The sequence below is a fragment of the Eptatretus burgeri genome, chromosome 10 (assembly GCF_056783735.1).
Source record: "Eptatretus burgeri isolate ZD-2024b chromosome 10, Ebu_testis_v1, whole genome shotgun sequence".
Lineage (NCBI taxonomy): Eukaryota > Metazoa > Chordata > Myxini > Myxiniformes > Myxinidae > Eptatretus > Eptatretus burgeri.
In genome coordinates this window covers 104,329,132-104,345,397 of record NC_140970.1, presented here as the reverse complement: position 1 = coordinate 104,345,397, position 16,266 = coordinate 104,329,132, and the positions used below count along the sequence as shown (strand labels likewise).

The window sequence follows — 16,266 nt, the reverse complement described above, 5'->3', positions numbered from 1 at the left end:
GGTTAAGTGACGCCGAATATTCAACATTTTGCTGTTGAGAGAAGGGTGCGAAAACCCAAGCTGGCTACGGATTGGAGCTGACTTGGGTGGCATTCGAATCCCCCCACCGTGGATCTTTAACACTGGGGCCAAGAGTCGGGTGCGAATCCCGCCACCGCTGAATCCGCAACAATATATATATATATATGTATATATATATATGTATATATATATATATATATATGTATATATATATATATATGTATGTATATATATACACATAAAATGTGAATCAGCTGTGTGGATGGAAATATTTTTTACATATTGTACAATCAGGCAACAAAAGCAAATGAAATGCTTCCAATTCTTAAACAAGCAGGAATGAGTAGAGTTGGCATCAGACAACATGTAACGTGTGATCCATACGGTTTGCTATGATGACTGTAGTTTTCATTATACTATAACACAGAGAATTTGTGGTTTAGATTGAGCTGCGATTTGTAACACACACTCCCACCACAAGCAAAGATGCATATTTGCATCGAGAATTCGCCTCACATCTCAACTTGCGTCCCAACTCCTGTCCCCCCACAACCATGATTATCCCCACGCTTTTTGAAGAAGAAAAAAACGGGGTGATGTTCTCGGCTCCTTCTGCCTCTCTGTATCTGTCTTATCCATCAGTCACGCTATCTCCTAAAGACCTAAACGGTTTTGCAGAAATTCACCAAACTTGGTAGTTATGATCACCACATGGCATGAAGGTGCAAGAGCAGTATCATTGCCTGGGGTCAAATGGTCAAGTCCCAAATGATGCAATTACTGGCACATTTTAAAGCATTTTTTGTAATGAAGCTTTGTATTTGCAATCAACATTGGGGGACGCGTGAAATATGTTTGGAATTGACCCCCGGTTCATGCTCCCATGGGGTGGAGACTTGCAGTCCACAGGGGTCAAAACGGGAAAGAATTGTTTGACTCAAAATTTGATCTTAGCTCATTCCTGGTGGAACTTTTATGCCACCTTTCTTTGGTGGTTAGCATGGTAACTAGCGGTGGCACGCCATCGACTTCGGTCTCGGTTTTATTATGTTTAAGCCTACTAGTACACCCACTCCCTACAGGAGCAGCAGGAAGGGTCATGTTATTATCCTCTCTGGGTTATATAGCTCACAGTAGATCTCGGCTCAGGTCTGTTAGTTTGTGTGGGACATGATAAGCATAAAATTCCTCAAAAACGTTGTGTTTCTTCCCTTTCAGTTTAGTCTTAAACAGCAGTAGCGACTGTTTAAAAAGGTAATCATAAGTGTTTGTGGTTTATAATATTGTTACGGCTGTGGAAATTCGCAGAGCACCATATAGGTCCTTAGATCAGTTCTGTTCGATAAGTCTGTGTTCAGGTAGATTTCCCCACCGATGGTTAACGGGCAATTATTCGTGTGCATGGCTGTGATCTTTGAGTTGGCCGTTTTTCTTTTACTATCGTTATTTTGGACCAACCGCCATTACTACCACAACAACCACGATCACCACAACCACCTTCTCGTCAACCGCCAACATCCCCACAGACAACGAACAGCCGCCTTCACAACAACCACCTTAACCACCACCGCCCAACCACACCACCCTCACGACCACCACAAAACGCCAGCCATGCCACAATTACGACAACCACTGTAACCACCTTCACCACAACCACAACTACATTTCCACCTCGGCACACGGTTGCGAGAAGCCTGGCATTCATCGGGAAGAAAAGCAGACGACGGCCCCACTCCCATCGAATAACATCTGCGCCGGCCAACGCAGCAGGAGAATAACTCAACACCAAGGATTATAAAGCGACACGAACTATAAAAAAGAAGAATGAGCGGCCCCGATTCGGCGAGGAAAACGCCCTTCTGGAAGTTTCCCGCGCATGCTGGAAGAGGGGGCGGAAGGGAGGGGCGAGGCGCTGAACGAGAGTGGGCTGCTGGAGGTTGTTGAGGTGTGTGGAGGAGAGGAAAGAGTGTCGTGTCGGAGTTGTGGGCAGTGTGTGAAGCCGCGGAAGGGGACCGGAGCGCAGCGGAGCCAAGGCGCGTGGCCTTGCCCTACCGTGCCTTCCCGTGGGTCGCGGGAGAGGGGACGTCGAGGGTCGCCCGAGCGAGTCACCAGGAGGGACAAGGTAGCCAGTCCGGTCTCTCGGAGCCTTTGTGCTCTACACGGCTGTGTTTATAAAGACCCCGAGGGGTCCAGTCTACCCCTTGTCTTGGATGGGGTTTTTCCTTTGTTTCTTTGTATGAACATTGTGGCTGTTAAGTTAAGAACTGTTAAGTGTGTACATAATAGATAGAAGGTAGTAGCTCTTTTGCATTGCTCGTGGTTTGTCCCTTGCATGTTACATAATTGCATGCGTGCTTTTGTTTTTGCCTTTGTCAATTGCAAACTGCATGCGTGTCTTGCCTTGCTTGATACATGACTGCATGACTGCATATGTGCCGCTTATTCAATGAATGTGCTTGTTTAAACGTTAACCCGTTTGTTGCGTCCTTTTCCCTAATTGAACTGCCGTTCTGTGTTCGGAATATAGTTGGTTTTTAAATAGCCGATAAAGTGATCGGGTCCAACGGGGCTGCGCAATAAATACCCAGCTCGGTTATCCCAAAACGAAGCGAGCTGCTTAAGCGGCTCGTTTCCAAGCGGCCCCGTTGAGGTACAGTCTCGGTCGTCTGCCCACGCGATTAATTAGGTATATCGACAATTCGGCGATTAACTCTGTAGCGCGGGTTGAATATTGACTAGGCTGTGGTGTGCTTAAACCACACCCGTGGCTGGTTTTCGGCGTTGATCCGGAAATCCGCGACTGGATTGCACGTTCGGTGGGCGAAGCGGTCGCTATTGGTTCAACGCGGTCGTTCGCACACCGGCGGGCTGAAATCCGCAACAATATGTATTATTTTACTTCTGGTCGGGGTTCGCCACAATAAGCTATTTTTTTATACATTTTAACATGGTGTTTGTTCAAGGAGGGAAAACCCCTTGGGTAAGTGGGGGTGGGGGGGATATTATTGGTATTAATATTGTTTTGTAATAACATGAATATTATTCCATTATCATGGAATAATATTAATTGGAAAAATGCCACAATTAGCTATCTATCCACCTTAAAACGGATTTCGCCCAGGGTGGAAAACCCCCTTGGGCAGTGAAGGGAGGCGAGGGGAAAATGAAATCGCTGCAACCTCCATCGTTTGACCAATCGTCGTCCTGTCAAGCTTGGTTGAGATTGGATAAGTAACGACCAAATGTATCACGGTCAGACAGAAAGGCAGACACCAAATTGTGTATTCTAGTATGAAAACCTTCCTGGGCCAACTCAGAGTACAACAATCAAATTTCAACTACTTCCGTCCAGAGGTTTAGGAGTGCATAGCACGCACGCACACACACACACACACACACACACACACACACACACACACACACACACACACACACACACACACACACACACACACACACACACACACACACACACACACACACACACACACACACACACACACACACACACACACACACACAATGATGTGAGTTCCTTTACAGAAAACTTTAACACAGGGGGAACCTATTGGGCCCATCAACACCTGCACTATGGTTGCCAACATATTGTTACGTTTGAGGGGGGGTATGCATTCAAAGGGTAATTAGGATGTTTAATTAGGTATGCCATGCTGTTCGAGTTTACCAGGATCTCGATGTAATAAGTAGCAATTCAGTGGTGATAAGTTGTCTAGTAAATGTTCATTTCTTCAAAGGGGAAATGATAATTGTCACGTAATTAGATAGGGACACGGGATAGGGTAAGCGTGTCTGCGTAAACCCCTTTTAGTAGTCCCTGGAGGCTGGCCGTGACGTCACAGGACAGGGCTGCGGATGGCTCCGCCCCGTGATCACGATTGGCGGAAGGCTACGGTGGTGGGCCAATAAACGGCTCGATTGGAAGTGACGAGGACAGGAGGATAAAAAGGTTCTGTTCGGGGTCGAAAAGGAAGAGGAAGAAGATCGGGACAAAAAGATCGTGTTTTTTTGGTGTGGAGGCTGTTGCGCGGAGAGCGTCCTTGTTGTTGTGCTGATTCGATCGTGTTCTTCATCGTGTCTTGGAGCCTTGCTGAGCCTCGTGCCTCACCTTGGTTGGCTCTGGGGTTCTGCTGACTCGGAGTACGGGGTCGAACGGCGGGCGGACCTGCCTCCCTCTCCTGCTCGCAACTTGGCGCCAGAACTGGTTCCCTGGCGGCTGTGAGCGGACTTGGGCCAAGACCAGGAGATCGACAGCACCACGGTTTCTCCTGCCCCCCTGACGAGAGCAAGGCCAGCTCGTCCGACGCCGATCCAGGGACAGTTGCGTCCACACCACGGTCCAGCCTGACCACCAGAAATAGCTACGTTTGTGTGTGTGTGTGTGTGTGTGTGTGTGTGTGTGTGTGTGTGTGTGTGTGTGTGTGTGTGTGTGTGTGTGTGTGTGTGTGTGTGTGTGTGTGTGTGTGTGTGTGTGTGTGTGTGTGTGTGTGTGTGTGTGTGCGCGCTTGGCGCCTTAGAGGGTTTGAGATCTGTATATTCATTGGAATTGTCTGTGTTTTTCCCCACGCCCGATCCCACACCATCCCGTCATCCCGTCAAATAAACATCATCAACTCGGTGAAAAGTGACTCGTGCCACCTTCCTCGTCCCGTTTGCGGTAGAGCGGTTAGAACCGCCATCTTTGGGTTATAAATAAATAAACCGCCTCCATCGTTTCGGCTCATTCTACGTTGGCAGGACTGTTCAAGTCCCGTGGACGTCACAATATGTTTGTCTGTGTTTTTAAAGAATGAGAATCAAGCAAGAGAACAACAACTACCGTTTTTATTCTTGGGCATGACGTGGCTGTGGTTCGAACCGTCGACCTCTCAGACTCGAAGGGGGCACTCTCAACCGGTATTGCTTCAGAAAACATTTAAAGAAAATTAAAATTGATGATGACTTTTCTTCAAGGTAAATTTAGTTATTTTCGCCATGGCTGATACGAAGCGGAGCACCCTCAACTTGATCGATGGAAAAGCCTCAATCTCAATGAAAACGTCCACGAATGTAAGGTGACTGCGACCACTTTTGAGACTTACTGTAGTCCAGCAGAGACGGTGGACCCTTTGTCCAGCAGGACCCTTTGTATATTAATTTCCATTCTGCAAGCAGAATAGAAATGTTTCAATGCAATGGATTCAATTCCTGACAGAGTATGAAGGCAGAAACTAAGAGCAGCTGGAGTGTCACTGCCATCGTAAATGGTGGCACCCGTGATATGCTGCTGGGTGGCTGTTTACTTGGTGTACCAAAATTATGACAATGTGAATTCTCTTCGATGTTTACTTATCCAATCAAAAACTATAACCCCATCTGTGGACCTTGTTCCCCAGTGGATGTCATGTGCTGAGCCCAAATACCAAATTTCAAAGCTACTTTATGAATTTCATGGGCTGCTGCCCTCCACAGCACATATCAAGTTGCATGGGACTAAGTGGAGCATTCCCTTATGCACAACAACACGAACAACACGAACCATGTCCATAATCACTATTCATCAATCATCCTTGCAAGGCCATTAGTAGCGAACGTAATGAGCTTCATACTTAACGCATGCACATGAGAGAATAGGAAACAACAACAACACAATATCCTGGCAATTTGGATCCGTGTCGTTGGCTATGACCCTTTTGCTTCCGGTTTTTTTTCCCTCCGGTTTTTGTCATGGGGAATGATGCATGCTTGGAGATAAAGGCATCGTCGGAGACATGAAAGACCCAAATATCAGACATGGTGTATATTTCCTCCACTGATTTTAATAAAGATATCTCCCGCCTCATCAAAAAAAAAATTTTTCATCGTGATTTACATTATTTGATCGCTGATCCCGAATCCAGGCCGAAGTAACTGGAAATTGCGTCAAAATCATCAGCTGTGCGGCGCTTACACGTACCACAGTATAGTTGGCAAGTATACAGTTGTGAACAAGTTGTAGGTAAAGTCAGAAGCGAATGTAAGAAGAATTCTACATTCGCTTCTAGGTTTTGCCTATTCCATATTGGAGGAAATAATGGAAAAAATCGTTCAAATGATGATACAAGCATGAAACTAAGCATAAACATTCACATTGGGACAATTCAAATTTAGTCGATGAGCCAAGTGAAAATCCAAGATGGCCACCATTTTTCAAGATGGCCACCAAATTTCTAACCCAAAACTCCATTTTCACCATATCTCTGAAGATTGTTGATGGATTTGAGTGATACAAGTGTCTATGTTTTTTTGACATGTCAAACCTGATTTTGCCATTAATTATCATCCAAGAGACCTCCTTGTATCACGAAACTTATTTTTTTTAAGTCAATGTATTAAAAAGTTCATAGATTATACCACTGAGGGTGGAGTAGCGATCTATGTTAACATTTAGTATTAACATTGAATCTTTAAAATCTTTCAAAACATACACAGGATCCATTTAAATTTCAATATGACAGATGATTTATTCATCTTTCACGGTTTCAATGCAAAAACGCACATTAAAATGTAAATGCATAATCATTTAAAGTTGAACAAAATCTTCCAATTTTCATTCAAACCATTAAACCTTGCCGAACACACAATTTAACTTGCTTGAACATATAGCTTAACTCATTTTGGCCAGGAAAAATGTTAAATGAAAAGATAACTATAGCAGTATCTTTTCAAAGTTTCTGGACGGAATCTTGTAACATATGCTTTGGTTAATGCTATTTGGACGGGATCAATCACTGACTAGTTCCATACATGTAAATACAAGGACAAAAACAGCTCCTTTGCCGTTATGTTATGTGTAATTGGGTGCACAGTGTCTCAAAACTGGGAACAAATCATGCCACAATGTACATCAAGTAACTGGAGTCATTGTCCTTTCTTGCTACTCCAGACACGTGCAACTGCAGAGTGCTGTGCAGCTCAAGCCACACCGAAAACATTTACATCTTCCACCGCATTCTTTCTTGCATCCACACTTGGTCAACTGCTGGCAGCTGGCTGCAATGGAAGGACGGATAGTCCAGCATATCCTCCAGATACCATCTTGTTTGTTCCAACCCCAGTCACTGGGACTGTGCTCTTCTGGCTGGCGGATTGTTGCCTGACCCCAGATGCATCCTGCTTGATAAGCTGCTCGTTTTGAATGTTCCTTCAGTGCAGCTTGAGTTGGTGGTATAGCATCATAAGACCTTTGTGTGCAAAGAGGTCTAATCTGGCATCATTAACATGTATGGTTGCACACAACCCTAACATACATGAGCACGACAAACCTCTCTAGGTGGTGGTGCAGGTCATCTTCATCAAACTCAGTTGGTTTCTGGCTCAATTTGATGAATGTGCTAGTTACCTCACAACACACATTCCATGTTTGCCATGCAGATTTTTTTCCCTTTCCCATGGAAGGCAGAGACAACATCACATCCAGTAAATGCATGAAAGAATGGCATTCCATGGGATCTTCCTGTTCCAATCTTGATGACAAGCTCATGTACAGGAATCCACTGTGAATGTCTTCCTTGACCAAAGGCAATCCACATTTTCTTCAGGCCCAGCTTCTGCAGAGATAACATTACAGAGATGGCAATGACAACAACATCAGTATCATTTGCTTTGATTATAAGTGAGTCATTTCCCTGCACTGCAGCATGTCCAGCATGCACAAAAATGTGGGTATCTGCCTCTTCATGTGTGCATGGAGCTACTTCATGTCGAGGTATCACCTGGTTGCTGATTGAATCTTCTCTTGTCACAATGATTGGGTTTGTTGTTTCTGTGACTGATATTCTGTCAGCTAGGAAGTGGAACAGCTCGGTCTTGTTGGTGTCATCTCTCAAGAAACTTTTCCAGTTGGATGGGACTTTGCTGCTCCCAATAACTCTTCGTCTGGTTCCTTTAACGCGCTTAATCCTTGCTTCAGCCTTCAAGCTGCATTGCTGGTATGTGTCAAATACCACATGGGTTAATTTAAACTTGTTTCCGTATGAATTGATCCTGGGAAGGATGTCTTCTCTGGCATAGTTTTCAAATGTCTTTGATGAATGGGGAGGTAGTGCATTGATCAGGGCAGAGCCATCTAATATTATTGCATCTGCTTTTGGTTATGCATCTGGCATTGCCACTTCATTTTCCAGTCTGTCAACCAGATGGGACTTCTGACAGGTGTGGAGCTTTCCACCATCACTGAGAGATGCAGTGAATGACTGGTTCTCATGTTGGAAGAACTCATGTAAATCACATTCTCTACTTTGACAGGAAATGAACAGTCGTGAGAATAAATGACAGTCTTCCTTTATCACCTTCTCTTTGGACATGCCTCCAGCCTGATCCTGTTTGAAGAAGGTGATCTTGTTCTTTTTGATAGGCTGATAGAATGTGCTTCCCCCCTGAAGAGAGTTTCCACTTCCTAGTGCTTCTATAAATGAATTGAACTGCTCTCTACATCTCTTCTGGTGTGTCTTGATCATTTCAGCCATTGTAGGCTCATCAATATCCTTGGTATCCAAGACAAGAAGGTCTGTTGATTCTTCCTTGAAAGGATTTCCCATCTCTTCGAGCACCTAACCACAGTGAGTCTGTTCACCTTCTCAAAGAAAGTGTGTTGAGCACTTTCATTGTCTTCATGGTGCTTCTTGCTGATGGTTGCATCTTTTGTTCCAGAAACTGCTTCATATTCGGCAATCAAGCGACACACCTCTGGCCCAGCCACCGTCCACCTTCGAAGGGCAGCAGGATCCCCTGTAAGTCCGATTGCTCCGCCATCACCTTTGATGATGGCATTATTTTGTTCATGTGCTTGGTCAATGGCCAGAGGCAGAAAACTCTTTCAGATTTGTGGACAACAAAATTTCCCTTGTGAAACTCTCTTGCCACCTCGGGATGTTGCAGGTCCAAAGACATCATGTCTCAGGTGAACTGGCAGCTATGTTGCATAATTGATATTGTAATTGGCAAAAAAGTAGGGTATCAACTGTGAGAGTGCATCTCGATACAGTCCAAAATCTGCTTCTGAATGACTGGATCAAGGTGAGAGTGGTGAGCTCCATGGCCAACACAAGATCCCAGTATTGAAACTTTTTTTTTGTTTGTTTGTTTTTTGTATACCTTGTCGAGGCTCATGTGAGAGCTAACACACAACGCACATCAAGGGGGCATGAGACAAGAGGGGCGGGAGTGGGAGTAACAAAGCAGTGGGGAACAGACACATTAGGAGATCTGTGGAAGGGAGAGGAATGGGATGGGGAACATGGGGAATAGAAGATGGACATTACAGGGACTTTCAGGAAGGAAAGCAGGGAATTTGAAGGAAGTGGGCTTGGGTGGATTATCAGGGGTAGAAAAGATCGAGGATTTGGATGGAGGATGATGAGAGGTGGTGGTGAACAGCTGTTTTGAAAGCCTGGAGGGAAGAATGGGAAAGAATAGAGTGAGGGAGTTTATTCCAAAGGCGGGAAAAAAGAGGAATGAACGAGTGAAGATGAGCAGTGATTCGTGATTTTGGTAGTTTTACCAGAAGGGGGTTGTTGGCGGACCTTGAGCGCCCTGAGGAAATGTGGTGGGGACAAATCGCAGAGAGAGCAGGGGGCAAGGCTGGAGAGGAGACGGTAGAAGACAGAAAGACCACCGACCAACCTGCGGTGATTGAGTGAGGCCCAAAGACTCAGCCTCATCGCGGGAGATGCCGATGATCCGAAAGTCTGCGTTTTTCTCTGTGCTCTCAAATCTGCGTTTTTTTTTTCACTCCAGTCTTCAAAGCTGAGGATATCTGCACTGTCGGGTATGTCACTACAGTAAGTACTGAATGCTGCCTTCATCAGTTTGTAGAGAGCACATGCTCTGATTTGATGGGCCTGCCGTGTCCGTGTAATGCTAGAGACTGACAAGAATGACTCAGCAGTGCCTGATGTGGCCACTCCAGCCTGAACCAGGGCTGTGATCCACCCACTATCATGAAGAAGAGTTCCGAGTGACCTCAGAGCTGCCATCTCTATGTGTAGACCTCCAAACATGATCACAAACTTGTCCTCACCATACTCAGGCCAATGCCATTGCACCTGCTTGGCCAGAGCATACAGTGGTTGGTCAGCAGCCATTACAGGAATCTGTCCTGGATTTAGGAATGCAACTGTCTTGGATCTTCCCCATTACATGATTGACGGTTGCTACCAAATGGGCCTGGTCATGAAGTAGGGGCAGCAATGCCGAGATGCTAACTTCAAATGGCTGGCTCCTTTTTTGTGATGCATGGTGGGCTGACCAGGTGATGGAGATAGCGTTAGTCACTTTCTCAGTGAGGGCCACCTTTTCTAACCAGGCAAACTCCTGCTTCAGGTGTGAAGTGAATGAAGCAGGATCTGGTAAGACTGTGATTGGTGTTAGTGGGGGGCATGGTGCCTTTGCTAGGTATGCTGGCTGTATATTGACAAATGCTTCTGGCAACTCAGGCACCTTCCTTGTCTTGCTGTTTGCTGGTTTGACTGTTACGTATTTCTCAATTTCTAGAGCTGGGGTGCTGGAAGATGGAAATACTTGTGCCATGGAAGGATGTCTGTGCTGTTGTGGCTGTTGGGTTATGATCAATGTTATCCATTGCTGCAGTGGAAAACAATCCCTTTCGGAGAACTGATGGGCAAACTACACCATCTACTTCAAGCGTAGCTAGTGCAGATTCCCCAAGCTGTCCTGTAATTTCTAACACTCTGCTGTAAGAGACACTGACCCCATTTTCATGCAGCATATCTATGAGTTTTCTCTTTCTTGTTTTTGCATATACTGACAGGCCTATGTACATTCCAAAAGGAGTCTCCCGATCTTTCGCATGCCTGTGTGTCGTTGATCCTTTTTCTTCTTTTCTAAAACAGTTGTACTGCAAGAGCTGTGCAATAGCAACATCTGACTTAGATGCACCATAGCTCAGCTGGGACTTGATGTCTGCTCCATGTTCAATCATGAACACAAACTGCAAAAGTGATGGTGGAATGGCCTCAGTGCTGTCATATGTTGATTTGTGCTCAAGTATGTGCTCAAGCATCTCCTTACGTATGATTGCTGCTGCTTCTGCCAGTATTTTGATGCCTGTGCCAGAACAGAACCAATGTCGCTCTTGAATGCTAGCAGCACATCTCGTCCTTGATGATGAGCTTCCAGTTTGGGGAATTGGGACATTAGCTGATCCTTGAACCTTGTCGAATTCACATCTGGTGATTCAATACCCAGTTGTTCAAGCCGCTGCTTGTAGAGTTTTTACCAGATCTGCAAGTCGGAATATCACTGGATCTGCCGGTTCACTAGCAGCCTTTGCCTCAGCCATATATGTGACCAGTTCTGAAAATGCAACTGGGCTTCCTTTGTGATCAAATCTGAGTTATTGAGATACTCTTGATTATTTAGATAAGCCCACTCTCTGTTGTAGAGTGCAACCAAGCAAGCTGGGTGGTACTTCAACTCCTGTGCCACAACATCTCCAGTACTGAGTATGGCGAGGAGTCTTCCATCGCTCAATGTCTTGGCACATTGATTTATTCTCTCATTCAGTTTCATTGTCATTGCTTTTCTTAAATCAGATGATGCAATTTCTTTCTCATATAAGAAGCATTCTGATTTTCAAATACAGTGGGGAGAACAAGTATTTGATACAATGCCGATTTTGCAGGTTTTCCCACTTACAAAGCACGTAGAGGTCTGTAATTTTTATCATAGGTACACTTCAACTGTGAAAGATGGAATCTAAAACAAAAATCCTGAAAATCACATTGTATGATTTTTAAATAATTAATATGCATTTTATTGCATGAAATAAGTATTTGATCACCTTCCAACCAGGAAGAATTCCGGCTCCCACAGACCTGTTAGTTTTGTCTTTAAGAAGCCCTCCCATTCTCCACTCATTACCTGTATTAACTGCACCTGTTTGAACTCGTTATCTGCATAAAAGACAGCTGTCCACACTCGATCAATCAGACTCCAACCTCTCCACAATGGGCAAGACCAGAGAGCTGTCCACGGACATCAGGGACAAAATTGTAGACTTGCACAAGGCTGGGATTGGTTACAGGACAATAAGCAAGCAGCTTGGTGAGAAGGCAACAACTGTTGGCGCAATTAGAAAATGGAAGAAGTTCAAGATAACAGTCAATCTCCCTCGGTCTGGGGCTCCATGCAAGATCTCACCTCGTGGAGCCTCAATGATCATGAGAAAGGTGAGGGATCAGCCCAGAACTACACGACAGGACCTGGTCAATGACCTGAAGAGAGCTGGGACCACAGTATCAAAGAAAACCATAAGTAACACACTACGCCGTCATGGATTAAAATCCTGCAGCGCACGCAAGGTCCCTCTGCTCAAGCCAGCGCATGTCCAGGCCCGTCTGAAGTTTGCCAATGACCATCTGGATGATCCAGAGGAAGAATGGGAGAAGGTCATGTGGTCTGATGAGACCAAAATAGAGCTTTTTGGTTTAAACTCCACTCGCCGCGTTTAGAGGAAGAAGAAGGATGAGTACAACCCCAAGAACACCATCCCAACCGTGAAGCATGGAGGTGGAAACATCATTCTTTGGGGTTGCTTTTCTGCAAAGGGGACAGGACGACTGCACCGCATTGAGGGGAGGATGGATGGGGCCATGTATCGCAAGATCTTGGCCAACAACCTCCTTCCCTCAACAAGAGCATTGAAGATGGGGCGTGGCTGGGTCTTCCAGCATGACAACGACCCGAAACACACAGCCAGGGCAACTAAGGAGTGGCTCCGTAAGAAGCATCTCAAGGTCCTGGAGTGGCCGAGCCAGTCTCCAGACCTGAACCCAATTGAAAATCTTTGGAGGGAGCTGAAATCTGTGTTGCCCAGTGACAGCCCCTAAACCTGAAGGATCTGGAGAAGATCTGTATGGAGGAGTGGGCCAAAATCCCTGCTGCAGTCTGTGCAAACCTGGTTAAGAACTACATGAAATGTCTGATCTCTGTAATTGCAAACAAAGGTTTCTGTACCAAATATTAAGTTCTGTTTTTCTGATGTATCAAATACTTATTTCATGCAATAAAATGCAAATTAATTATTTAAAAATCGTACAATGTGATTTTCAGGATTTTTGTTTTCGATTCCGTCTTTCACAGTTGAAGTGTACCTATGGTAAAAATTACAGACCTCTACGTGCTTTGTCAGTGAGAAAACCTGCAAAATCGGCAGTGTATCAAATACTTGTTCTCCCCACTGTAAGTGGAATTGTCCCTTGAACTTTTGTGCTCTTTTCTTCTGCATCTGTTTCAGCAGAATGTTATTTTTGCAACCCATTGATATTTTGAATTGCTGAACAAACGTCTACAGTTTTGATGATAGGAAGCATTGTTCCGTCTCGATGTGCTCTCTATTCCTCCACCCTCATTGAGTCTTGCTGGGTCAATTTTGATTGGCAGAGCATTTATCGAATGGAATTGAGGAAGGTTCATGGCAATGTTTCTGTAGCCATCCTCTTCTGCTTTTGCTGAATTTGCAAGTGGTGATGTCAGAGCTTCCTTCTTGTGTTGTTGGCAAAGACAGCACCTGCTCCAGTCAGTTTTCCACTTGAATGAGGTAGGTGTGGCCATCTCTCACTGGTTCAGGTCGAGGGGTTATCCTTTTACCATCTTAGACCATGTGCGCTTTCTTCTATGGGATTCAACTAGGTTCATGCTTTTGCCCTACACCTAGTCCGATCGTTCATCCAGTTCCATTTAATTCCCGTGTGATCTGTACACCATCCAGACAGCTATAACCCTCCATCTTTGGTTCGGCTATCCCGCGCCGGCACATCCTGTCAATTCAGGTGCAGCCACCTAACAGAAATTGGGTAAATTAGGCAGCATTTGGAACACAAGATTACTGCAGTGATATGATGCAAATCTACATGCATACATGTGCATATAGTCTAGTTGACACTGAACCCCATGCCAAGTTTCACAGCAGTGATGTCACCAGTGTGCCTTGGTAGCACACAGACATTCACTCCTTTTGTTTGAGAGACTTTTTCACTGAGCTACTGGATGTTTCTAGTCTATTAAACATATTTTCTTCTACATATGGGTTAGGTACCATCATTGCAGAATTTGTGCACTGTATTTTTGGAGCAAGACTTACTCCTTCACACACAGAGTCTCTCTGTGTGCTACCCTCACCTAGTTTAGGCCATGAGCCAACGCGGTTTACCGGGGAGCCAACGCGGTGCACGTTGCCGTGCACTCGCAACTTCTTGGAGCCATAGGTGAGAGTTGGGGTCTGTAATGACCAGTGTCAGTATGCCATCTATACTTGCAGGCATCGGCAACCTAAACCAGGCCGCGGGCCACTGGGCCACGTTCGGGCCACCTCGCGGGCCGCACCCCCCTCCCTCCCAACCCGAAAAAAATAACAAACACACCTAAAATCAATGATAATAAATGTAATTGTACATTGAACCTTAAGACCTTCAGCCATTTGAAACAACAACGAAAAAATATTTAAGACCAAGTTAAGTGGACTGGAAGCGAAAATAATTTATTGTGACATACAGAGACTGTGATATATGTGGAAGAATCATATGTCCACATATGTTAAATTTGCCGTCGGTTCAGAAAAATGTTTCGCGGGCCGCACCTAATGGAAATCCGGACAAGGCACCGCGGGCCGCACGGGAGGAGCTCGCACGCCGCATTTGGCCCGCGGGCCGCAGGTTGCCGACCTCGGATCTATAGGATGTGGCTGACTGCTGAAAAAGGTACTACCTCTACTACTACACCCCTACACCCCAAGCAAACAACAAATTAGCAACTAGTTACTTAAAATAACATTGGTTTGGGCACAAAAATAAACACAGGTTAAAAATTGATTTCCAAGAAGGTTTTAATGGGTATAATCTGTTTCAGCATGTCCCAAAACATACAAATAGAAACTGAAATCATTCAAATAAGTCATTTCTTTCATGAGATATGTCAAAAATTGTATGTCATGGGTTTAACCAGTGGCCATCTTGGATTTTTGATTGGCTCATCGACTAAAATTGAAGAAATGACCCTTTGGGCATGTTCATACCAAATTTCATGCTTGTATCACCATTTGAAAGATTCTCCTCAAAATCAGCTGTTAGCTGCTCCACAACATGGCATTACAATTACCTGCAGGCATGACCTCAACTCTGCAGTGGGGAGGTCTTATAATGTGGTGGTAGGGGTGTGGCAGTGTGTTAGTACCCACAGTAAAACAAAGTCCCCAAATCAATAATTTTCTCTGGTGCCTCCTTTGGCTTCCCACTCCTCAGCTTCACAACAGCTTCCATCGCTGTATGCCCTGCCAGTACACCCCTGTGATGCCTGGCTGTATATCCGGTGTGCAGAAGAAGATCTTAGACATAAATCCCTGGGCACCGTTCGTACACTGTGACAATCACAGTTTCAACCTGGCTGGACTTCACTCCATCAGTCAAGAACCACTTGTAGTGACATTCTTTGCAGATATTGAGAGTTTATATCGGTTTTTTTTCCATGTTCAACTCTGCGGTGATGAAAAATGAAAGATGCGATACCCATCACAGTTAAACAGAAGTCTGAAACCCGCTGCAGTGCTGGAGTAGATGCTGTCAAAACTGTTCACAATGGCCTCAATTACTCATTGGACATACTGGAAAGACTGTCTGAGGATCTGAGTGAAATGTCAGAAACCAGGGGGAATCGGGTATCGTTGCTGCAAAGTGGACTCACTTTCAACTTTTTTATGATTCTTCCATTCTGACATGACATCTTGGTGAAAACAAATCGTGTACAACAAAAGACTACAAGATCCAAGCATGAACTTCCAAGAGGCATCTAATGACATTGATGCCCTTCAAGTTAACATCTCCAAAATTTTACATGGCTCGTGCCAAAACTCCATGAACCAAGGGAAAGAACGATGCGAGGTATGAGTAGTGCAGGTGCAGAGAAGAAGAAGAAGAAGAAGTGGCTGGAGAACTGGCACGAGACTAAGGTCTCTCGGTAGAGGAAGAGATCATCATGAGCACCATGAATAGCGTGCAGGACTACCTCCAGTAGAAAATGATTCGGCGAGTCACTTGACCAAAGGAACTCTGAAAAGTTTAGCTTTCTACTCATCAGAAATCTAATAGAGAACAAGAACTCGACTGCTCTCCCTCTCAGGTGAGGCAGCACAACTTTAGGTAATTTCTCCTGTACTTATTTCGATGGAGCTAAATTCCACACTGAAATTTGCGA

The 16,266-nt window shown here is 45.0% G+C and overlaps 1 protein-coding gene across 4 annotated transcripts in view; it reads left to right on the top strand.

The window, feature by feature from the left end:
• EIF5B (eukaryotic translation initiation factor 5B) overlaps nt 1-16,266 on the top strand; it is a 138,706-nt gene that overhangs the window by 6,573 nt on the left and 115,867 nt on the right. For 2 of the 4 annotated variants that reach the window (XM_085899779.1, XM_085899778.1), the window contains exon 2: nt 8,710-8,789. The exons of the other annotated variants lie outside the window; for them this stretch is intronic. In XM_085899779.1, the coding sequence (XP_085755905.1) occupies nt 8,710-8,789 (80 nt within the window). The remainder of the gene's footprint in view (nt 1-8,709; nt 8,790-16,266) is intronic. 4 annotated transcript variants of the gene reach the window in all.